The 25870-nt window shown below is 34.4% G+C and overlaps 1 protein-coding gene across 13 annotated transcripts; it reads left to right on the top strand.

Moving 5' to 3' along the window:
- The first annotated feature begins 1581 nt into the window (after nt 1-1581).
- LOC110614471 (probable protein phosphatase 2C 51) lies at nt 1582-24876 on the top strand. Of its 13 annotated transcripts, XM_043956678.1 has the most exons (23): nt 1582-2041; nt 2213-2471; nt 3406-3511; nt 3621-3762; nt 3981-4245; nt 4437-4807; nt 7509-7582; nt 8316-8463; nt 8676-8859; nt 9355-9583; nt 10608-11111; nt 11451-11508; nt 12218-12305; nt 12494-12568; nt 12674-12757; nt 12931-13074; nt 16187-16259; nt 20153-20238; nt 20338-20392; nt 21349-21475; nt 21604-21812; nt 24142-24191; nt 24328-24876. In XM_043956678.1, the coding sequence occupies exons 1-20, from the start codon at nt 1741-1743 to the stop codon at nt 21412-21414; spliced, it is 3312 nt and encodes a 1103-aa protein (XP_043812613.1). In that variant the 5' UTR covers nt 1582-1740; the 3' UTR covers nt 21415-21475; nt 21604-21812; nt 24142-24191; nt 24328-24876. The 13 variants fall into 13 exon arrangements, with proteins under 13 accessions (XP_043812613.1, XP_021611704.1, XP_043812614.1 ...); XM_021756012.2 differs by lacking the exon at nt 24142-24191; XM_043956679.1 differs by lacking the exon at nt 24142-24191 and having other exon boundaries at nt 21543-21812.
- Nucleotides 24877-25870: the final 994 nt, after the last annotated feature.

Genomic DNA, 25870 nt, shown 5'->3' with positions numbered 1-25870 from the left:
TTTATAATTATAATAGCTAATGAGTTAAATTACACAAATATTAAATATTAAAAGAAAATATATTTCAAAATTTTTTATAAAAATTTATAAATAAAATATTTAGAATTTTGTAAAATAGCTTGCCAATCAAATTCATAAAAACTGCATGGTAAAGAAAATATGTTTTAAAATTTTTGATAAAAATCGACAAATAAAGTATTTGTAATCTTATAAAATTGTTTGTTGCTTGATGGAACAAATGAGGTTGTTGATAAAAATCAAGAATTGAGGGTTAGAACTAAATGATTTACCAGATTATTTGAGTGTGTAATAATATGTATTTTAAATTTTATGTATAATTTATTTTTATATTGTAATAAAATTTAATAAATTTTTTAAAAATTCAATTAATATTAATTAATAAATAAGAGTTTTTATAATTATAATTATAAATATAATAAATATATATTATATAATATTTTTAGCGGTGACTAAACGTTATGAGAGATGTTATGAGAGGTTCAATCAGAGGTGAATATTTTATCATTTTGAATATTAACTATCATACTAATCAACATTTTTTTTTTATTAATTAAAGTTGAATTATTGAAAATTACGAGTTATTAAAATTTTGTTACGTAACTCAATTCTACAGTCACAATGCAAAATACATTTTGGGTGATATTGTATCATATCACTTATTATTAATTTTTTACTTTCAACTTTGTTTTATTATGCATAATTATTATGATGACACTTTGTTTATAGACTTAAATATTTATGTATTGGTATACGATGTTAAAATACCCTCTTGTGAATGTGAATTTGATAAAAAAATATTTCACAGAAATTTTGTCATCCCGATTTTATAATTAGTTTTAGATAAATTTAAAAATATAATTAATATCATTAAGTTATATTTTGTCTTGTCTAATATACATTCATATTCGTTTATCACTACATTATTCTTAAAATAATAAATCTGTCTATACATATTAAAAAGTTAAAAGTTATTATTTTAAAAATAAAAGTGATTTATAATTTACAATAAATTAAAAAGGAAAAGATGAATTTATTTTTATTGGGGGAGGAATAAGTAATTCATTCTGAGCAAGGGCAGACTGGATTTTCCGTTTTAATCAAAGGGCAAACCAGTACAATTACTGTCGCCCATAAGGGAAGCATTATGCCATAATCAGGGGAAAGAAAGTACAAGCTGAGCACAGTCACTTAGATATGAGATATGTAAGGGAGGTACTTGAATGCTTTGAGTGTTGGTGAAGTTTTTGAAGAAATAGGTGATATTAAAAAAAATTAAAATTTTATTTAAAATGTAGTGAAATTTATATATTAATATGATATTTTAATTTTTAATTAAAAAGGTGTACATTTATATATCCATTGTGACAAATGCTAATAGGTCCATTGTCAAGAGAAGTCAGCATTGCCGTTTAACATCCACTGGAATTAAAATTTGATATTAATTGATTCCTAAGTGAATAAGAGGATGTGCTAATTAATGTTGTCAGATTTGTTTGCTCAATTTTCAATAGTGCTAATACGGAGCGTTTTATGCTTGAATTTATTTATTTTTGTCGAAGGGCTATTGCCTGTTAATTTGGGCAGAAGAGAGTTCTTGCAGTTCACAACAAGCGCGCGAATCAGTTCTTTTCCTCTCACCCGACTCCTCCCCTTTCCCGGATTAATTTCTATGATATCGAATTCTCAATGAGGATTCAGAAATTAATTTAGCGGATCAGGATGGTTGTATGTAATTGGAAGCGTTTAGTTGTAGGGTTTGTCATCACCCTATATGCAACGACACAATGTGGCGGAGAATCGTCGACGTGTTTGACTGTGTACAAAGAAGGCGGTGCTCCGGCGGTTTTCCAATCCACCAAATGCCCTCGCTGGAATCTTCCAAATTACGACACTCCATCACGCACCACCTCCACCACTGTAACTGGCAGCACCCGTTGCCAATCGGCCTTGCTCCAGGGTCGAAGGAAGTCTCAGGAGGATCGCATCCTCTGCGCTCTTGACGTTCGCATTCCTTTCCCTGGTCTCCCTTTCTCTTTCTCTCTCTTTCACACACGCACACACACATACACACTGAAACGTTTTTTTAGGTGTGTGGATGTAAATGCGTTTGTACCTGTCTATGGTTTTGTGTATGTGAATAAGTTGTATTGAGTTGTGATCCTAAAATAAATAATAGAATCTTTTCGAGCAGGTAAAACAGGGCTTAAAGAGGTTACAGTAGGAATCGTGGCAGTTTTTGATGGTCACAATGGTGCTGAGGCTAGTGAGATGGCTTCGAAGTTTTTGTTGGAGTATTTTGCTTTGCATACATATTTTCTTTTGGATGCTACATATTCCTTTGTGTTGAAGAAATACGCAGGAAGATTACCTAGTAAGAGAGAAAAGGATGCTGTTTTTCAGGTGTTAAATTGGGATGAAGAACTTGGTCGGCCGGAGCTGAATTTTGATAGGTGCTTTTAACTGTGCACTTTTACGTAGTTTTTGGTTCTAACTTCTAACCAACGACACACCTAGAATTTATTTCAAATGACGCATTGTTATTTAAAAATGAATCCCACTATTTGGCATGATACAACTTGAAATGTAGGATTCAATTAAATTCCGTGTAATTCATGTTTGGTGTAATTTCATAATTGAAATTCATTTTATTTCTCACTTCCTAAATTACCTTAACAATAAAATGAAAATTATAATATTCATCTCTCTCTCTCTCTCTCTCTATAAAATCTTGTATCTAATAAATTTATAACATTAGCATGTGCACACACACACATAAACAAGATAACTAGTGTTATCACCTAAGTGCATGAACACATGATATCTAAAATTTAACTGAATTTCCCAAAATTTTGTGTAGTTCATTTGAACCTTATTATGGTCAATTCATGAATAAGAATATGCAAATTTAGTTGAAGCAATGTATGTTCAGTGTACGTTTTTTCTTTTCTTTTCTCCCACTTTTGTTTGCAGTTGAATCATATAAACTAATCTGAACTTTTAACATGGTAGCAATTGATGTTAGTTATTCTACCTTATTGCCTTTGCCAATAGTGAATAAATTTTGCTCTCTTCCATGTCAATTTGGTAAAGATTATAATTGTGGGAAAAGAAGGGGAAAAGAGTCATAAACTGTTGGTTTGTCTCGTAGCTTCTAACATTAAATAGGGTATATGTTCAACACTACTCTTTTTCTTGTTGGTTATAAAAAAAGCCATGATGTATTTGAAGGACTGCACAAAACACACAATCTTCTGTCATCAGGACTAGTATTTTTGACATTTAGGTTTAGTTTGGTTCTATTATTTCATTAGTGATGTGACTATATCATGGCTTTTGTGCCTTCTTTTTTAATGTTTTAATATGCACTCTGCATTGCTTTTGCAGGTTTAAATTTCCATTACCAGAAAACTTTGATGATGCTTTTCATTTGGAAATTTTGAAGGAAGCATTATTGAGGGCTATCCGTGATATTGATGCCACATTTTCAAAAGCAAGTTCAATTCCTCCATCTTTACATGTACTTAACTTCAGTTTTTATATGTACAGCAATCTTTCTCTTGCTTATGTTGACAATTGTCGTCATCCATTGGTCCATGAAGGAAGCATCTAGAAGAAATCTTGATTCAGGTTCAACTGCCACCATTGTACTGATAGCAAATGATCAAATTTTAGTTGCCAACATTGGAGATTCAAAGGCTTTTTTGTGTTCTGAAAAATTTCAGTCTCCTGCAGAGGCAAAAGGTCAGAAACAGAGCCCAGTATCAAATGTTTAAAGTTTAGTTACATATTTTCTCATCATGGCTGATTTTATTCGTGGTTAATTTTCAATGTTCTGCAACTTCTGTTAATGGCGTAATATTCTTGCATGTCTGAAAATGAATTACAGATTTGCAACGGCCATAGTTGTTGTTGAAGTGTAATATGGTAAAGCTTATATATTTTGTGGTCTTTGATTTCAGCCAATTTATTAAGGTTGTACAGAGAGCGGAGACGTAGTGGAGCTGCTTTTCCTTCAAGATATCGGGACAACATTAAATTGATTGCCTCCAATGGACTGGCATATTTTATTGTCGAGGAATTGACTAGAGACCATCATCCAGACAGAGATGATGAGAAGTTTCGAGTGGAAACTGCAGGTGGATATGTTCATGAGTGGGGTGGAGTTTCTCGAGTAAATGGTCAGTTGGCTGTTTCCCGAGCTATTGGTGATGTGTATTTTAAGAGGTGAGGTTTATAAGCAATTAAGGATTGATTATTTGGCATTTATATTCACTTATAATTAGATCTCATTTGTTTTCCACATTAAAGCATGCTACCTTGCAGTTTTTCCCCCAACAGTCTTATCTGGATTAGTGTTTTCTTATAATGTAGCAAATATTTGTTTTTCTTATTTAATGTTTCTGAATTATCTTCAGTTATGGTGTTATATCTGCACCTGAAGTGACAGATTGGCAATCTCTTACCACAAATGATACATATCTGGTGGTCGCATCTGATGGCATGTTTGAAAAGTTGAGTTTACAGGATGTTTGTGATCTACTTTGGGAAGTACATACTCATGGAACTGAGAGATCAGATCTTTCTTCTTCATGTTCACATTCATTAGCTGAATGTTTAGTAAACACTGCATTTCAAAAGGGCAGTGTGGACAATGTGGCAACTGTTGTTGTTCCATTATTAGGGTCTGTTAGAATTCCTCAAAACCTGCCAAGTAAAAGGTGCATTGAAGATGGAGACATGGATTGCTCATCTATAGGGCTAAAGAAGTTCATGCATGACCAATCAAGTAATTCTCTCTGCTTCTAGCTTTCTGAAGATATTGTGTTTGACTCAAACTGGAATTTGTTAATTGTAGTGCATTCTCACATTAATGAAGAGACTTAATAATTTATTGTCATTGCACTTACAAAAAATTTTAGCTAGAGATAGGGGTGGCGGTTGGCCAAGGGCTGGTTCTCAGCTTGAACCAGCGGTTATCGGGATAGAACTCTCCTTTACAATCCCCCTGGTTCTGATTCTGGTGAGGTTTGGTCAAATCCAACAGTTGAATTTTTTTCAATTTTTTTAAGAATTTAAGAATCCGTTTTGGCCTGGAAGTGAGATTACCTGTTTCGTTCCTGATCTATGCTGATTTTGGTCAATCTAGTTCCAGTTACAAACTGGCCCCTGGCATGGTTAGAGGCATGTTGAGGAGTTCATGGACACGAATAATGATGGCAGTAACATCCTCATTTAGGCTTTTCTAGTAGAGTGGATTGAAGAAGGCTGGCAATTAGGTCGGGAATTTTGTTGGGAAGTAATGTTAGTTTGGTTTCTAAGATTTTTGTGGTTGCAAAAATCTCCAGTGGATAGATGGTCATGAAGGTCCTTTCCTCTTTGTTGGTGGTATTTCACTCTCCTCCAAGCTCTCATAACCATAATTTTCTGTTTTCTTTAGAATTTCTCTGTAGGGTGTGCATCGGTCGGTTCGGTACCGAATCGAACCGGCCAAAACTGATTTAACTGAATTTTTTCAAATTGTAGACTGAACCGAACCAAATAAGATAGAAAACCGAACCGAACCGAATTGGTTCAGTTCAATTCGGTTCGAAATCGGCTTTTGATCTTTTCTCTAATTTCATTGAATTATACTATAATTTAAGCCTAATAAGAATTGATTTGAACCTAATATATTTAATTAATCATAAAATCCAATCAATTAATCATAAAATCCAAATTAATCAACAAATCCCTTAGCCTACAATGACAAAACTAATGCATATCTTAGTATTCATCATAAATTGGCAAGGAGCACCTTTCACTGTCAATTTTATTTTCTAATTCCCAAGATGCTTAGCTAAGAATTGCAATTTAACTCTCCGACTAAACCAACTCTCAACAAAAATATATACGCTGAAATGATCAACCATAGTAAATCAGGGCAGTTCATGAAACTTACAAGCTAAATTTGTCAAAGAAAGAGTCTTTATGGAGTTCAGAATCAGCGTGCTACACCATGTGTCCAGAATCTGGACACCCAAAACTAGTATTAGATAGTTTCAAAAATATAAAGAAAATTAAGTTTAAAATACACCATAATTATAATTTACCACGATTGTAAGGGAGAGATGCGAGCGATGGCCATCAGGGGGAGAGATTCGAGCCGCGCAAGCGACAGCCGTGAGAGAGAGACGCGAGCTGCGAGCGATGGCCATGAGAGAGACGCGAAGGATGGAGAAAAGAGACTCTGGCTGCGGGACTGGCGACTGGGTGGGTGCGGGACTGAATTGAAGGACGAGAACGGTGAGGAGTCGTCTCGTGGCCGTCAGGGTGCTTCAACTGAGACTGAGGTTTGAGAGGGAGGGAGGTAGGTGGTTGGTTGTATGCGGGATGGGAACTGTGCCGAAGTGAAGTGATATAACTCTATCATAAAACGCAGCGTTTAAGGCTAATTCGGCTGGTTCGGTTTGACCGAACTATTTTATCTCCAAAACTGAACCTAACCGACCAACCCGAAATTTTCAAAAATTAAAACCGAACCGAACTATTTTGTTTTAAAACCGAACCAAATTATTAAATCAAATTGGTTCGGTCGGTTATTTCGGTTCTAACCGAACGGTGCTCACCCCTATTTCTCTGGGTCTAACTACTAAAATTGACAAGTTGAAGAGAGGTGTACTGTAATTTCATGTGTTGTTGCAGATTATGGGAAGGATTAATTGTTAGCTGGAGGTTGTTTGGAAACCAAAGTCTTGTATGGTCTAGGAATAGTTAATTCAGTGTCTAAGAATATTGCTAGTGGGAAATAGTTCTTATAATTTCTTTTGGAGTTGTTTTCCCTATACTGTTATAATTATACTGAATGGTTGACTGGCCAAGGCAGTAACTAATTCCACTCTTGTGAACCCTTGGACGATCATTTCGGAGGAACATTTTTTTTTTTGTTTTCGTTGTATTATGCTTTGATGGTCATGATTTTGCCCCATATTTTCTTTATATTAACTGAAAGAGAGCCTTAATTATGGACTTCTTTCCTAGATGCACAGAATCTGCAAATCTGAGCCTGCATATGGTTCGTGTCCTTTTCAAACAACTTAAAATTCCTGTCAGCTTATCCTTGCTGATGTAAATTTTTTCTGACCATCAGTTATTCATCACTGAGAACTTGGCTGTGTATTATGCATCTGTCAATTGCATCTTGTTTTATAAAGTTTAAACGTTTTATGTTGTAGACAGGCTAAGTTTCATATGCGTTCCAAGTGTTATGCATTGCTGCATACAGATGATGAACATGTAGGTAAATGATGCAGTATTGAAGTGTGCATTTCATATTGAGAATGTAAGATAAACAAATTATTTAGCATAAACTCCTATCGGTTGTTGAAAGATTTTTCTTCCTCCTCCTTTTCCACCTTTAACACTGGACTGTTTACAGCCTGTTAATTATGCTTAACATCCAACCATCATCTTTCCCAAAGAGTTCATTTCATTTTATTGCTCTCTGACAGCTAATGGTGTCACTTCTGATCTACAACAATTGACGCATGGACATCCACTTATTGCAAAGTTTGACAGGTTACTGGTAACGCATTAAGATCTTATGTTGTTAGGCTTTGCTTGTTTATGTTCTTTGCTTTTTCAATTAGGCTGCTTTAGTGCATTAGCTCCTCTAGTTACTCATGAGGCAACTGATTGCTCTGCCTTTGAGAAACTGATTGTGGCATTTTAACATGCAATGAAATATATAAATGACCAGGTCAGGTACAAGTATTTTCGTTTGTGGTTTATATGTTTTACTTTCTAATAATGATCACTGGAGAAGAAAAGGATTTGGTACAGTTTCTCTTAGACAACTAACTGTAAGGTGGGTTTATGTCGTTAGTTGTGATCTTGGTGTAGTGGGTTTTGATGTTTTTTTTTACTTCTTCAGGTTGAAGGAAAACGTGGGAACTTTGGATGTTATTATTTGTCTGAGAACCTAAATGATATGGACACACTAGGAGCTCAAAATACTGACAAAGAAAATTATGTGCATGGCATACCTCAGGCTCTACCATAGGCCTTTATGTCGTTAGTTGTGATCTTGGTGTAGTGGGTTTTGATGTTTTTTTTACTTCTTCAGGTTGAAGGAAAACGTGGGAACTTTGGATGTTATTATTTGTCTGAGAACCTAAATGATATGGACACACTAGGAGCTCAAAATACTGACAAAGAAAATTATGTGCATGGCATACCTCAGGCTCTACCATAGGCCTTTATGTCGTTAGTTGTGATCTTGGTGTAGTGGGTTTTGATGTTTTTTTTTCCTTCTTCAGGTTGAAGGAAAACGTGGGAACTTTGGATGTTATTATTTGTCTGAGAACCTAGATGATATGGACACACTAGGAGCTCAAAATATTGACAAAGAAAATTATGTGCATGGCATACCTCAGGCTCTACCAGAGGCCTTCAGTCACCAGTATGGTAAGTTAAGTTGCTCCGGAGTACTTTACTTCTGTTTCATTTCATTAGGATTTATGGCATCTTAAAGCCATAATGAAACCTTTTTTTAAAAAGTGTGATTATTTTTGTTATAGATCTTTTGAAGCAGATTTATCTGGAGGATTAGAATGTAGATGTAGATAATTGTTTGTGCATTTCGCTGTATTTACTTTTTCTTTTTAATTTTATTTTAGGTGGACCCCTGAATTTATATAATGACCTGAATTTATGCTTAAGTATTGGGATGCCTGTTGGAGTTAAAGATCAATGCACTAATCCCGAAGTCTTTGCTAGTTTCCTTGGTTTGCTTGAGTCTATTCCTTTCCATGATACTGGTTCAAATTTGGGATCAACTGAGTATGCAGCGCCTGACTTAAGGTTTCTATCTTCTTTGCCATTAACTCTTTTTTCCTCTTCTGCTTTGTAACTTTTTAGCTTATTGAATTGTTTGATATTTGAAACTTCCCTGGTATTCGGCATGGGGAAGAGGAGAAGCTCAATTCCATGTCCTGTCAGCTGAGATCTTGTTAATTTATCGGTACTTGTTTCATACCATATATAATTATCCTGCTTGGTTTTTGAGCAAAACCAGGTGTGCTGGAGTGTAAGCCTTGTCATGCCCCAAATTTAGAAATTGGAGAGGAACAGTTGGATATTGGCTGTGATTTGAGTGGTCATGCCTTGTTTAGCATAGCTACTCTTGTTTCTCTGCGGGTGCACCCTGCCTGTTTACTGCGCTGCCCAATGTTTTTGTTAAAGAAACTCTATATCAGTGCTTGTAATCATTGACTTATTTCTAGCTCACATTCAACTTGATTATATGCCTTGTTTTTAAAACTAACCTTCAAGACACTTTTGCTTTCTGGTTCTTAGATATGTACTAAAGAAAAGGTTTGGTCAAGGATCATATGGTGAAGTATGGCTGGCCTTCTACTGGAACTGTCATCAAGATAGAAATGCTTCAGTTTGGGCTAGAAAAAATGATAACATCTCGTTTGCTAGTTGTTCTGATGCAAACGGAAGAACTTCTTCTCGCCATACTATGCAAGATTGCAATGCTAGTTCTCCAGATGACAACTTGTTCATTTTGAAACGAATAATGGTAATTTAGAAAATTGAATTTTGTCTTTTCCTTAGATCTCAATTTGCTGTCTTTCACTTTTATGAGGCCTTTCTCCTCAATGCATGACTGATTATTACTGTTGCAAAATCCTTAAGATTCATTATTTTGTTAGTTGATATGAAATTACTTGATCTGCTTGGGTTATTAATATGTGATTTCTATATAGTAATCAAACATTGGATTATGAGATTATGTAAAATTTTGTAGGAACTATGTTTATTCCTTATATCCAATTATGAATAACCTGCTATATGCTGAAGCATTTTCTGAACTTTTTTTAGTGATGACATACAGTTGGTGGCTTTCTTGGAAGATTTTGCTGTATCTGTTTTGTCAAAGGTGGAAGATTTTGCTTTATCTGTTTTGTCCTTCGACAATAGGAAAAGATCTTTTAAACTTTTATCAAGATGTTTTTTTGTCTCTATTGGAGCATTTAGAGGGTGTCTGGTTTTGCTACTTACTTTTATCCTTTAACTTAAAATCTATTTTTTACTTTTATCAATCAATTAACAATAAGTAGTTAATTGCTTGATAAAAGTACTAACTTATTTTAAACGGTTCTTAATTTTATAAGCCAAAAACACCCTTTTAAGTTCTACTTTGTAATGGTTTCTCTGGTTACTTTACTGGCTTTGGGGAAAAGTATCAGTCTCATCTACATGATGCTAGTGAACAAGAAAGGAATATTTTAAATTTAAGTTGCACATGATGAATTCTATCTCTGTGTTTTTTTTATTATTGCTTGTGCTTTGGTGCTCCTAAGTTAATCTGTTTGAGATCTTCTCCAAATTGATCAGTTTCTTACTGTTTCCACCTCCTAATGTAACTCTAGAAGCAGCTAGTGGTTTGACAGGACTTGATTTATTTAATTACTTGATTGTTTCTTGCTGTTGTTGATAATCTTGAATATGGAAAATTATTCTCTTAGTTTTTGGCATTTGTTGTGTTTAGCTATAAGTTCTGAAGGTGAAATTTTTTAAATAGAGTTGATTGCTGGAAACAGGTGGAGAGAGGTGCGGCTGTTTATTTGAGTGGTCTACGGGAGAAATATTTTGGTGAATTATTCCTAAATGCCTCCAGGCGTCTTGGCTGTTTACTTTCAGATGGAACCTCAGCCCCTTTATTGGAAGAATTGGAATCAGATTTTGATGACCTTTTGGAATCAAATGAATCATTCTATGGATCATGGAACAGTTGGAATTTTGAAAATATATTCCCCAACAAATTTAGACTGCAGAGAGCTTCTTTTGAAGAGGGTTTGAACCATATAGCAAGATATGTAGAGTCTTTTGAATCACGATCTAATGAAATTTGGCTTGTATTTTATCATGAAGGTGTCTCCTTGTCAAAGATTATGTATACCGTGGAGGAAATAGAAAATAAATCTGAAAAAGAAAAGATTGAAGAAGTAATTCGTGTTCAGGTATTGCACCCTTCAAAGTGGTGGCATTGGCTGAAGACAACGGAAGCAGGAAAAGAGGAAATGCGCAACCTTATATGGCAGTTGGTATGTCTGGAAACAAATCCTAGACTGTTATGACTTATGAGGTTGAAGTTTTGGTAACTCAGGGCCCCCTGCATCCCTCCACTTTCCTTATATATAACTTAATCTGATGAAACGTTCATTAGACTGTTTGTTTTGGTCTTCTGGTACAACAGATGTACTTTTAGTTCTATTGTTTCTATTGGCAAGCATCAATTAATTCTTGTAATGGAGTTAATGTTGATGTGTTTCAAATCTATACCTAGATATAAATCTTAGCCCGTGTCTATTCCAATATGTGCCTGTTATTATTCACAAATTTACCGCTTTACTAGTAAGATATCTGATATCTCTGTTTCCCAGCTGATAGCAGTTAAGGCTTGCCATGACCGCCACATCACCCACAGGGATATCAAACCAGGTGAGAGCAGCAAGGTCTCTTTTCTTTTTTTTTTTCCTTCTTCTCTTTGTTAGGGTTGATTATAATGTAATATGATCTTGAAAATTTAACAACATTTTTAGAGGTATAAATTTATGAAAGATGCCTTGTGGAAATCTGACACATGCAAATATTTGAACAAAGATGTGGCAACATGTTGATCAGGATAGCTTAATGCATCCAAACTTTTGTTCTGTATCCTCTCAAGTCTCCACTACGGAACATAGATTCTTTGGTCATTCTCATCTAACAAAATTGAACTTGCACAATGCAGCTTGACATGGCAAAACAAAATGAAAGTATAAAGAATGGAGCAAATAAAATGAAAATTTAATCTTGTTATCAATTACCACCATGCATCCCCCCCAAAAAAAAAACAAAACAAAAAAACAAAAAAATAAAGAAATAAGAAAGAGTTAACATTGAAAATCCCATAGGAAAATTTATCCAGGCATAAAAACTAAGACTCTATTTGAAGTTTAAAAAAAAAGAGAGAAGAGAATCGAAATACTGAAAAATACCATCTGCTTGTCTGTTACAGCTACTTCCTATATTTGGGATAACACCTTTTTTTTTTTTTTGCATCTTATCAGTTTACATTTGTGTTATCGCACTTTTTGTTATCCAATAGTAATATTTTTTCTTGGGGATTATGCGTTACTCAAGATGCTTTCATGTTTCTTATTGATAGAGAACATGGTGATATGCTTTGAGGATCAGGCCACAGGTAGATGCTTGAAAGGAGGTCCCACTAGAGACAAGAACTACACCACCAAAATGTATGGTAGATTATCTTATATTAATTCTTGTAACTCACAAAGCTTCTTTGTTAAGTTTGTTGTCACATAGAAGTTTCTAGTCACTCATTACTGAATGGAATATGCTTTTGGGAGATTAATTGCAACATATGTTTTCTGATTGTATTGCTAGTTATGAACTGGTTATCCCTCTTTTATTTACTATTCAGGCGCATTATTGACTTTGGTAGTGCAATGGATGAGTTCACTCTGAAACATTTATATGGATCAACAGGACCTTCTAGGTATCTTACTTCTCTTTAAGAGCAGTGTATATTTCTCCTTGTGTTCTATGACAAGATCCCTGTATTCATTAAGTGTTTATGACTGATTTATTTTTTGCTAATTAGAGCTGAACAAACTTATGAGTATGCCCCTCCTGAAGCATTTCTTAATGCAAGTTGGTATCAGGGCCCATCATACTTGAACTTAAAGTATGTTATCCTTCAACTTAGTGGTTTTGAGTTTTAGCATTTTCGGTTAGCTTTGCAAAGTACGTTATTTTCCTTGCTCGAGTATCTCTCTTCAATTCATTTGTAAAAATTGAATGTCAACATTAAAATATGTTTGACCTAATTGTGGCCCCTACTTTTTTGGGTTTTGACAGGTATGATATGTGGAGTGTTGGTGTTGTGATCTTAGAGTTGATCTTAGGATCTCCAAATATTTTTCAAATAAGTTCTCTAACACGAGCCCTTCTAGATCCCCATATTGCAGGTTGGAATGAAGACCTTAAGGAGCTCGCATACAAGTGAGTGTTGCATCCTATGCTCTTATGATTATTGAATGCTTAGATTCTCATTGTTTATGGAGCTGACCCATGGATGGTTCTCTTTCACAATGATATGCTTTTGAGCATTGTCCTTTCAAATGAATGAATTTTTTTTAATAGTGCTATTGTGAATGAATTTTAAGTGACTTGATATATTAAGCTTCAGCTAGTTTATATTTCACAATTATGCTAAGGTTGTTTGCAACATAAATTAATGGACTAAAAGTCACGTTTTGCTTGTTCTTGTACTCAACTTTCTACCATAAGGGAAGAGAAGGGTGTTGGTGGAGGGTGGGGAAGAGCCCATCAAACTCAGTTGTGGAAAGAACTCTAACTTGGGTTCTCTTTCGTACCTTCAGCAGTAATAGAACCGGGAAATTTCACATGAAAACAGGATCAAGTGTTGTTATTATTTATCTAACAAATGTTAGCCTTTAGTATCAGAGGATGCCCTTTTTTCCTTTCTAGTGTGTTGAGTGTTTAGAAAAGAAATATTATGAGAAGGAAGAGGGAAGGAAGAGAATGGGAAGAACCTGAAGGACTACACTTTTTACATTTTTACTTCACTTCTTCAAATTTCATCATATATATTTCTTCATATTTGTAGTGGAGAATATAAGACAAATAGCAATATGCAGCAGGCAGAAGCAGTGATGTTGTCCTAAATTTAAGAAGAATCTCTTTAACCCTAATACTCCCCCTTATGATATTCTTTTTGAAACTAAAGACTCCTCCCAACAACTCAGAGGCAGCTCATGGGCTGCACAAAGACAATACAATGTAAGTGTAAATTTCCAGCACATAAAAGACATAAAAAACATCCTCAAAAGTCCAGAAACTCAAATCAAATAGAGCTGTCCAAATTCAGAAACATCTTCTGGAAGGAGACGGAAGTGGTCTTTGATGGTCTGTTTCTTCAAGCCTGTTTCTGACTTCTGATTCCTTTTTTTTTTTCGTAAAAAACTTCTTTAGCGACTTGGGTTCTATTGAGAAACAGAGGAGAAAATGGGAGAAATAGAGTAGGGACTTCAACCCTTGGCTCTAATAGGAGAAATGGGACAAATAGCGTTGGGACTTTAAACCTCAGCTGAAATGAAGGAGCAGGGGAAGATTTTATCAAGGTAGAAATGCTCAAGCACCAAACACAATAATTGAAACAATACTTGGAAAACAGGGGCCAGAAGAAGAGGGAAACTGAGCTGGGACTTTAAACCCAATTCTGAAATTGTGAAGAAGAGCAGGAGAGACCCAGAAATTTAGATGACTTTGATACCATGTTAATTTTTTAGGGAAGGAAGAGAATGGGAAGAACCAAAAGGGCTACCTTTTTATTTCACCACTTCACATTTTAGCATGCATAGAACTGCATATTTCTAATGGAGGATATAATACAAGACAAACAGTAATTTGTAGCAGCAGCAATAGTCTTCTCCTTAACTTAAGAAGAATCTTATTAATTGTCACATAGTGTAATGCACCTTCAATATTTCTGCAGATATTATTAAATAAAGATTTCAAAACCAAGATTGAGTTCATTGAGAAGCTCTCTGTTAAGTTTTTAGAAAGAAAGAAAGGAGGAGAAAAGGAAGGAAGAGAGAAGATAAAGGCAAAACACAAAAGACTACATTTCTATAAACTTGTGTTATTTTCATATTACATAGAACTCCGTATTTATAATGGGAAGATACATGATATATATGGAATGCTATCAATAAATTATATGTCACTTATAAGATTTTCAAATCAATATCACGATTTTTTTCATAATCCTGAGATTCTTCAATGGGATGTATCCCATTAATTAAGAAAAGAAATCTCATTAATCACAATACTCCTCTTTAATGAGATTTTGCTAAAGTCATGGAATTATTATCACGCACTCTCTTTTCTTTTATGTCACTTTGCCTTTTCTTTTCAATACCATGTGGAAATAAGAAAGGCAGAGAGATTTGGAGAAAAATAGCTTGGGCGACCACAGCTTTGAGACTCAAGCCCAAAAGGAGAAAGTAAGCTTTGGGACTCGAACCCTCAGCTGCAAAGAAGAAGGAAGAGGAGAGAAAGATACATGAAAAAGTGTAAATACTAGAAAAACCAAAATTGAATCACACTATAACAGAAATTCCCAGCAGAACAATAGAAGAAGAGGGAAAAGTGAGCTGGGACTTTGAACCCAACTCTGAACTTGTGAAGAAGAAAAGCAGAATTTTTGCGTGGGAAGAAAGGAAAAGGAGGACTAGAATTTTAAATCTCTGATACGTTAAGTTTTTAGAAAGATAGTAAGGAGGAGAAAGGAAGAGAGGAGAGAGGCAAAATGCAAAAGATTACATTTCTATTAACTTGGTTTATTTCATATTACATAGAACTAAATATTTATAATGGAAGGTACCTGATAGATATGGAATACTATCAATAAATTATTAATCACTTTTAAGATTTTGCGAATCAATCTCACAATTTTCTCATAATTATGAGATTCTTCAATGGGACATGTCCTATTAATTAAGGAAAAATCTAACTTATTCCAACACTCTAATTCTAACTGATGAAAGAGCCTCCAGATTTTTGCTTTGGACCACGCCCTTCCTCAATCCTCATTAAATTTAGATACAAATTCAAGGGGTCAGGGGGTTCAGATTTCAAAATGTATGGATGAGAGAGAGAGAGAGAGAGAGAGAGAGAGAGAGAGAGAGAGAGAGGAGATGCATTTGTTTGTCAAACCTCCTGCTGTGGTTTCTGGGAATCCTTTTTTCCCATAAACATACTCAAAATTTATCTGCAGTTATAACTCATATGTGATACTTTTGTGGTGTTTTTAAGTGTATGAGAACCTTCGATGATTGGAAATTGCAAGTTCTCTTTCATACTGCTGAACTGCTTAATTGTTAATGAATTCTTAAAACTGTTACTAGGGTCCAGAAATTTAACAAATGGTAAAGGTGAGTTGTGGACCATCAACTTTGTTTTTACGATTAGAAAGATAATATTTAGTAGTCAATGGGAGAGAATGAATTTTTTGCTTCTAGAATGAATTTTTTGCTTCTTTAATTAAGGATAACTTTGACATTGATGAGGGGCTATTTTTGTGCACCAGACTTAGGTCATTGATGGAACTATGTATTTTAATCCCTGGGAATTCATCTAAACATAATCCTACGATGGGCCAAGTAAGTTTAGCATCTTTTTCTAAATGCTGTTTATTTTGTCTACAAGACAACATATTTCATCAGTATATTATTGCTTTATATGATATTCTGATGTGATATCTAGTAAAACTGATCGTTAGGATCAAGCACTTGATTGTTCCCTGACATACATAATTGTTTTATTTATTTAATTTTTTGATTTAGGGAATCAGAGTAGCTGGCATTAGGAAAAGAGTACCTGGTCTTGTTACTATTTCTTTGGTGATCAATGGCCTCATTTTTTTAATGGAAGAGGCTATAAGGACTTGGGAGGTGTTGTAAGCCATAATATGAGATCCAAGGCATCAATGGGTTTACGATTCTGGAAGATGGAAGGTCACCTGATTGTGTAGGTTAATAAAAAAATAAAAGAAAATAATTTCTTTTGGTGGCTCGAGTGTTTTAAGGTATAGAAAATGGCTTGTGCATGATTCTATGGCCTCTGCTACAATTAGATGCCAGTGATATAATTCTAACATTAGTCCAAATAGATAGGTGAAAGGAATAATTTTATTACATATAATAACATAAATAAGTTCAATAATGGGTTAGATTTGGGTGTGAGTGCCAAATATGGTATGCTTGGTACTAGTGTGGCCGTGCTTGACAATTTCTCAAAATTTTGTAGATTCTCATATCCATGACCTTTCAACTTTAGCATTTCTGCATAAAAATTTAAAAATCAATAATGCAATATAGCATCAGAGTTGTCACATAAAAACATTTGATAATCCAAATGATTGAATGCTGAAATCAAATATATTTTATTTGGAGAAGGCTAAATGTATTGGTTGATAAAGGGGTTGACTGTGGATCCTATTGTTGTGACCTTGTAATAACCAACAAACAGAGGAGAAGGGGGAGAATGGAAACTGAGAAAAAGTTGGAGAAGTAGAAGAAGGGGGAGAAGGAGAGTGAGAAGAGGAAGAAAGAGATTGAGAAGGATAGATAGAAGTTATATTTCATTAATCTTGAATCCCCTAAAATTACAACTCAAATTCTCCTATTGTCAATTATAAGCAACTACTGAACAGCTAACTAATACAACTAACTAACCACTTTAACTTCCTATCCTTGGCTTAGTTTCTTGATTATGATCCGACTCCCAGGAAGTAACAGTTCGCTTTTTCTGAGAACATCCTTGTGCCCTAGGATGAAGCTAAATCCTTCATCTGCATACTTCTTGCCCACATAGATTGTTTATCCAGCTAACTGTGGCAAATACTCCCATAAGCTACCATTCTTAGCAACTTAAACATGAACAAGGAAAGAGTTGCTTCTGTGGCACCAACTCTCAAGACCTGTTCTTTTGTCCATACATAATTGAGGTTCCAACTTCCAACATCTCCTTGAGGATTCATATATTCAACTGCTTCACTCATCCAACAAGTGCCATACAAACACCAAAGCCAAGAATTATATAGGAATTCCAAGGAGATGATTCCTTACCAACTTGGACCTCTCCAAATGTTGACAACCTGAATTTATAGGAACAGAGCCAATATTCAATTCTAGAATGTTCTCTTCAAGAGCATTTCCACGAACATTTCCTGTGCACCACACCTTTTCATTCTCTGCCTTTTCCACATTGTGAGTCCATTCTCGTTGATGGTATTATTACCTCTTGATTTCATCAAGTGATCCTGGTACTCAGAACTAGTCTTTTGATGAATGATGAATCTCCAGAATTTAAGAGTTTAGGGTTAAGAAACATGGAATTGCCATCTTCACCTGGAGAATTCTTATTGATCATCAATTCTTGATTATTTGCTGCAGATGGAACTTGAGGAATTATAGTGATCGTGGAACTTCGATCTTTCTTCACAACACTGAAATGCTCTAAAGATTCTGAATTTTTTTCTTCAGAATTATTTTCATCATCATCCTTGCAATTTCCAAAAGCAACATTAATTGTTTTTGGGACTTGAGAACACTCCTCCATTGGTCTCAGGAATTTCATTAGATTGAAGATTCCACATCTGTTGCAGAGTCTTTCTTGTTAAATTTAAGAATTATAAAAAAGAAAAAGATTAACGTGGTTCAGCTGCGGGGAGCCTATGTCATACAACTCCATATTTATAGCGGAAGATAACAGAACGCTAACAATGATAAAACACCCCTAAGATTGTGGTAATAAATTTCTTGATTTTCTCGTAATCATAAGATTCTCATAAACCCGTTGCTAATATTCTTCATGGAAGAAAATCTCACTAATTTTAACATTTCCCATTAATGATATTTTTGCATAAGTCCTGGATTTATTATCATGCGCTTTTTCTCCTATTATTTTCTTTCCTTTTTTTTTCCTTCTATGATACTGCAAAGAGAGGAGGTCCTTCGTTTTTGGGGTTCCTCCTGAAGAGGCTTGGTGGGTCTTGGATCCTAGGTTTTGAAACTCAGATCTGCATTTTCAAAGCCTTTGAGACTTCAAACCCAAAAGGAGAAGGAAGAGCAGAAGTAGAGGAAAGAAAGATTGATATATGAAGTAGGGACTTGAACCCTTGGCTTTAATAAAGAGTAGAATAGAGTAAGGACTTGAACCCTTGGCTTTAATAAAGAGTAGAATAGAATAGGGACTTCAACTCTAATGAAGAAGAACAATAGTAGGGACTTCAACTCAAGCTTTGATACCATGTTAAAATTTAATAATTATAAAAAAGAAATGAGGAAAGGACAAAAAGAAGATTTACGTGTTCAGCTATAGGACCCTACATTTACAAACAAAAACCTTTAAAGGGCTACATTTTATTCACTTGTGTTTTTTTTTAGTACATACAACTACATGTTTATAGTGGCTATAGAATGCTATCAATAATAAATCACTCTTGATATTATGATAATAAATCTCATGATTTTTCTCATAATCATGAGATTCTCATAAGTCATTCTTAATATTCTTCATTTAGGAAAAATCTCATTAATTTTAACATTTCTCTATTAAATCTTTCGATACCAAAATGTTTGAGAGGCACCAAAACTTACATTACATTGAGCAAACCCTTGAGAGGAAGGATTTGATTTGAGGGCAGGAACTTGATCATCATCGCCATCAAGAATCATAACCATAACCATAATCTTCTTCTTCAAGTTTGGAACAGCCAAAATTTGCACAATCTTCTTTGTCAATGGCAAGACACATTTCTTGAAAGTAAGTTATTATGTAATTCCGAGAATTGATCCATTTTCTTTTCCCAACTCTGTTGATTCTGTTCCATTCTATTCTGAAATTTCCATTGTGCTTGATTCTGGTAAAATCCTTTACTCTATGAGACTGGCCACAAATGTCCGATTGCCTTGAAGCTTGTTATTCTCAGCATGGCTACTGCAGCAAATAGAGAAAAGAAAGAACAGAAATCAAGAAGGAAAAGAACAAGAAAAGAAGAGAAGGAAGCAAAAGGCGATCCCTAGGATTGTATTGCTCACTCTGATACCAATTGTTGTGACATGGTTACAGCCAATGAAGTACAAAGGAAAATGGGGGAAGAAGGAGAAGGGACAGAGGGAGACCGAGAAGGAGGAGGGTTAGGGAAAGATGCAAACTATATTGATTAATCTTGAATATTACCCTCAAATATTACAAACTAACAAATGTAACTTTCTTTCCTTGGCTTAGCTTCTTGATTATGGTCCCTGGGCATAGTACATATCCTGCCGTCATTAATGATGCTCATGAAATACGAAACTTATTTTCCCTCTCCATGTTCACCACACCAACACCCCCCCTCCCCCAAAAAAAAAAAAAAAGAAATGGTGGGGGGATACAATCACACATTTATGCATTATTCTAAGTATATGTTGGTAAAGCTATTTACTGTCAGTATGTTTTAATCATGTTCTATAAATGGTGAAAAAAGTAATATTCTCCTGAGATCCAGGGTGGAGCCACTTCACCTGCTTCCTGGAAGTGCTCTGAAGAGTTCTTTGCACAGCAAATCAAGAGTAGGGATCCTCTGAAATTAGGGTAATCTATACTGTCATGGGTGCTGTACTATATACTATTTCATGTTCTCCCTTAGTGCTAGTGTCTTACAATCCAGTATTCTTTTTGCAATATCTGCAGGTTTCCAGATGTTTGGGCTTTGCGGTTAGTGCGCCAACTATTACTCTGGAATCCTGTAAGTTTACAGATTTTGGAAATTTGCTATCTGTTGCAATGATGTCTGGTGAATGTTTAAGACAGGTCCATATATTTTTCAATATTTCCCTATTCCTTTTATTGTATGAAGAATTGATATATGAGAATATTTATGTAGAGCAATAGGTTTAAATTAAAGAGAGTACAGGTTTTGCTTTTAAATGTCTGATATCTACAATCAACATTTATTGTATGCCGACTCAGGATCAAACTTAGCTTCAAATTAAACAGAGTATTAGTTTTGCTCTTGCTGACTGTCTGATATCTGCAATCAACATTAATTTGTATTCTGACTCAGAATCAAATTGATGTCAAGTGAAAAATTATCAATTCTTTGAATGAATCATAGATCTACAAAGAGGGTAACCATCTGATTGCATTTTAAGCATTTTCAGATGGCATGTTTATATTTTTGACGCACGTGTTCTTTAGCAGCCTAGCTTCTGGCCACTTTTTATTTTATGCAGGCATTCTACTGAACTTGCCAGTGAATGTCTACGCTTTAGAGGCTGCTAAATCGCTTGGCTGATTGAATTTTAAGCATTTTCAGATGGCATGTTGATAATCTTTAGTGCAGGTACTGTTTGGCGGCCAAGCTACTGCCCCCTTTTATTTTATGTTGGCAGTCTACTGAACCCTCTTTAAATAGTGACTACCCAGGCATTAGAGGCTGTTAACTCTCTTGGCTCAGTCCTAGAACGTCTTGTGGAATGTTGAGAAGAATCTAGCATTGAAACATGACTAATTTTCATCCAAGGAAAATTCATTATTAATAACTGGCTGTGACAAATTGTACTGCCAATTTCTTGTACGAATTTCATTTTGCAATGTCACAGTTGCCAACTTGCCACTTGGTTGATTATAAGTTGGGTCCTAATTCTTGTCAACTTGCCACATGGTTGATTATAAGTTGGGTCCTAATTCTTGTGACTGCAGGAGGATCGATTGAGCGTTCATGATGCTTTGCAGCATCCTTATTTCCATCCTCCTCCTACAAGATGAGCTAACAAGAAGCATCCAAGTTTCTTTCATTTTATGCACCAGTGGTTTCTTCTTCCTGAAGGTAATTTTCATAATCATCTTGTACTAACAAAAAATGAAAGTGTGTAATGTCTGTATTTTTGCTTCAGGTGCCAGTTTCATAGTTGTTTTGGTTCTAATGTGCACCGGATCACTTTGTGGGCTTTTCAGGGACGTTTTGAATTGAATTGCCAAATGAGAGTTGTTGGGAAATGGGAGGGAGTTCTATTCTCTTACTTGAGATTGCTCCTTGGAGCAAAATAATGTTTATTGTCAGCTCCTGATAGAATCATTTCATCAGCACGAGGTGACTATTCCTGGATCCAGTTGCCGCACCAACCATTGCGCATGTTTTTCAACACAACTTTTGGTGCCAAAAGGTAAGGAACTTTTTCAACAAAAGATCTTGGAAGGAATTATATAGTTTATAACAATGCGATTGCATTTTTAAAATCAACATTGCAAGCGATTTCTTAACCCTCTATCGGATAGCATTTTGTACCATGTGATTTGGACTAGGCGTGAGCATTATTTAATTTGAGCTGAATTACTATACCAATCAAACCTGATCAATAAAATTTGATTTTTTTTAAAAAAAAATTCGGTCTCAGTTCAAATCTAATTTTAGAAGTTCACTTCGAAATTAGTGAAACATAACTGTTTTGGGCTTTTTGGTCATTGGAGATTTCCCCCATTGGATTGGGCGATCCCAAGTAATACCCAAATCCAGTAATCTAAGTCCTTTTGCCTTAGGTCCAAAAAGTTATTGACTTGGGCCTTTTGCCTGCTAGTTAACCATATCAAAGCCAACCCAAATGGCAAATGCATTATGTCATCGATACCTGCTCCTAGGGGTGGCCATGGTCTGGTTTGGGTTACCAGAACTGGACCGAAAACACCCCCTTGTGGTTTGGTTCAGGTTCTCACCTCTTCAAAACTATGAAATGGGGGGTTTTGAACTGGATTCTGAACGGGATTGAACTAGTGGTTTGATTCAAATAAAAATTTATATATAACTCACCCCTCTCTAATTCAATTATTGAAAAAAAAAAATCTCAAGTTCTCTATACAATTTTTAATCTCTTTATATCCAGCACAATAATTATGAAATATATTTAGCACTATATGGATGTCTGTTAATCTCAAAATTATTTGTTATCCAATCAAATATAAACCATTTAAATAGAAATTAATGTTAGCCATTTAATTGGGAATTTATGTTTAAATAGTTTTCGTACTTAAAATGTAACCAAAGAATAATAATTTATCTCGCTTAATATTAATTTCCTCAATATATTTATTTCTTATAAATTATTATTTAGATTAAATTTACAACATTTTTTCAATTTCTCTCAAATTCTAATACAGTTTGCTGTACTCTTTAATTTCTAATATTCTTGAATGATTGTGTACTCTCACTAAATATTTCAGTATCCTCTATTTTATTTTATTTTTTTCTCTTCTACTCTTATTTTCTTTAATCAACAAATTTTCTTATACCATTTTATAAAAGATAGAAATTAGTGTAATTGAAAGCTCAAAGAACAAGCGCAAAGGTAAATGTTGGTGAATCACTATAATATTTCTTTTTTTATTTTTCTATTTTTTCAATTGAGCTCAAGTCATTTCTTATTAAATTTTCTTAAAAAGACAAATTAATTACAATCTTTTTCTTATTTCATTTTAATTAAAAATTTCAAAGATAAGTTAAAATATTTTTACAAGATTGCTTAATTTGAAAAAATTTTCCTCTTATTTTTTGGTTTCAAACTGTTCTTGAACCGCTATCCAAACCATATCACAGAGTCTTTCTACGAACTATCCTTTGAATAGTTTCATACTGAGACTTGAATAAAATCAATGGTTTCAAAACTGTCCTTCGAACTGTCCCATGGCAGTTTGGTTCAGGTTCAAGAAAATCTTGAACCTGAACTGGTGGTTCTTTAACTGTTACTTGATTCCTTGTCTCAAGCTCAAGCTCACTCGATTTACCTAGCCATTAACAGCCCTCTTTTTTTTTTTTTTTAATCTTCAACCTTTAGTCTTCTTCTCATTGATTTTTCAATGGTTGATCTACCTGCAAGGTAACTTTCATGTTTTTTGTTGTATTGATTTGGAACTTTTCTTCCTTTTGTAGTTCTCCCTCTTGGCTTCTTTCTGATCTCACCCACACCTGCTCCATTCTCTTCATCTCTCACTCTTACTCAATTCTCTTTCTCAAGTTCAAGCTCACTTGCTTTTATTATGTGCAATATTTATAATAAGTAATATTGAAATTATTGGAATATATACAAATTGTATTTTTGTTTTTATTTTTTTATGTTTATTGATTCCAAATTTAAGATTTTCTTTATTATTCTAATGCATTAATATAGATGCATATAATAGTAAATGAAATGGCTAAAAATTGATTTTATTGGGGCTTGACACAAATTTAAATTTTAAATATGTTACTTGGCACCACTTAGTATATTCCTATGACGAGAGAGGACACGACAATATCTTTCTGAAAAATATTAGAGGTTGGCTTTATGTAAATATACAGATTAAGCTGAATAATTTTGATACTATGATACCAAAAGAAAAGTCTGGCAGGCTATAATACTCAACATTGAACATGGGAATACATAAATGACTTCACCAGTCTTCATTAGTTTCTGTTGGATTCCAAAATGAACTCATAATTAAGCTAGAAACTTACCTTTTCAGGTATATATCACCAACGAAAAGAGTCATGGCAAGCACTTCATTGACTCGAGGCATGCCCCCAATTATGCAGAACCACCAGCTGCTTTGTTTCTATCTGGACTACTATCATTTGTTGATGATATGCAATGCTGAATCACCTTTCATTTAATTGAACATTCAATTAATCATCTCATTATATGCATGCAGGCTATTGGTGTGTGAGGTCCTACAAGTAATGCAGTCATTCTTTAACTCGGGCAATGAAGACAGAGGGAGGAAACCTTAAGGAAAGGTTTAGACGTTCAATCCACAGACCAGACCGACATTTCTTGGACAGAAGAAGAGAAGGCCTCTGACTCAAACATTGGCAGCTAACATTTGCTCATCATACAAAAGAACAGTGGCAGTGGAGCCAGAGAAAAAGTTATTTTTATTTGCTTCCAGGAGTACAGAATGAAGCAATAACAATGTTATGGTTTTCAAGGAGTGTACCGGAATTAAACAGTCAAATGAAAAGTGAGTAGAACCATGTTACTGTTCTGGATAATGCTTCTTTTAGAATTTCCAACTGAAATGATTTATAATCGCTCGAGGGAAACACCCATTGTTATGCCCATTTTCTTGTATGAACGGTATACAACGCCATCTCGCTAGCTTCCTTCCCACCATCGGCAAGGCCACCAGATACTGCTTCCTCCTCAAGCCCATTTTTGCCTACATACTTGGATTCATAATGTAGCTTCTTTTAGTCGATTATCTTATTGAATGAATCAAATTCAGGGTGAGCTATGTCTCTAATAATTTCTCAAAGCGAGTAGGAATTGGATTTTGATCAACGGGTAGTTTTGTAAAGATATGACCTATGGCTCTTTCTTCGAGTCTTTCCATATAAAAATTAGCAACTGCTATGATTCCGGTAGGATTAAAATTCCAGGTCTAATAATTCTTGCGTTGGAGGTGGCTTGGTTATCGTTATCGATTTTGAAGGAAAGGGTATTAGAATTCTATCCTCGGACTTGATTGCTTGATTGGTTCTTGGAAGCCGTAGATTCACCAGAGTAGAAAATAGTTGAAAATTGAAGAGAGAGGACTGCGGAAATAGTCGAAAACTGGATGATGGTGTAGCCCGCTATGATTGAGTCTCTCTCTATCCTCTCGCAACAACTATCTCTCAAATGGTAAAAGTGAAAAAAGAAAAAAATGTCAAATACATATTTTGGCATTTTCGCTTTACATAAAAAAAATAGCTGGCATCTTAACTTCACATTGTTAAATTTTAATTTCTATTTTTATAAAAGTGAAATTATTTTAACCCATAAACCTATTACTTTACAAAGAATAATTATTAAACTATTAAATTTTATTAAATTATAAATATTTAACAATTTTGTATATGATTCAAATATTTATGGTCAGAAAACGTCGAAAAGATCATAATATCAATTAATTTTCATACAAGGGATAAATTATATATTTAACTATTTTATTTTTATAATTATCTTGTTCAAGTGGAATATATTATATAATAGCAAAAAATTACCACTTCAACTTAAACTAACGATGTCATAAAAATTGTCATTCTTGAACGACGACACTCTCATATGCCCATTTGTTATTGAAAAAGAAAACACAACATACAAGTTGAAAAATCACATAATAATAAAAAATAAATCACATCTTCCTTTATATGAAATTGTAATTCTATATAAAATTTGTAAAAATTTTACGAATTTTAAGTTTAGCAATAAAA

The sequence above is a fragment of the Manihot esculenta genome, chromosome 5 (genome assembly GCF_001659605.2).
Source record: "Manihot esculenta cultivar AM560-2 chromosome 5, M.esculenta_v8, whole genome shotgun sequence".
Taxonomy (NCBI): Eukaryota; Viridiplantae; Streptophyta; class Magnoliopsida; order Malpighiales; family Euphorbiaceae; genus Manihot; species Manihot esculenta.
This window is presented reverse-complemented; position numbering and strand designations above follow the sequence as displayed.

Excerpts from the sequence above, each read along its gene's own strand:
- LOC110614471 (XM_021756012.2), top strand. The coding sequence starts at position 1,741 with ATGGTTGTATGTAATTGGAAGCGTTTAGTTGTAGGGTTTGTCATCACC. Across the intron at positions 8,464-8,675 it reads GGCCTTCAGTCACCAGTATG|GTGGACCCCTGAATTTATAT; the intron begins GTAAGTTAAGTT and ends ATTTTATTTTAG. Across the intron at positions 11,509-12,217 it reads CCACAGGGATATCAAACCAG|AGAACATGGTGATATGCTTT; the intron begins GTGAGAGCAGCA and ends TCTTATTGATAG.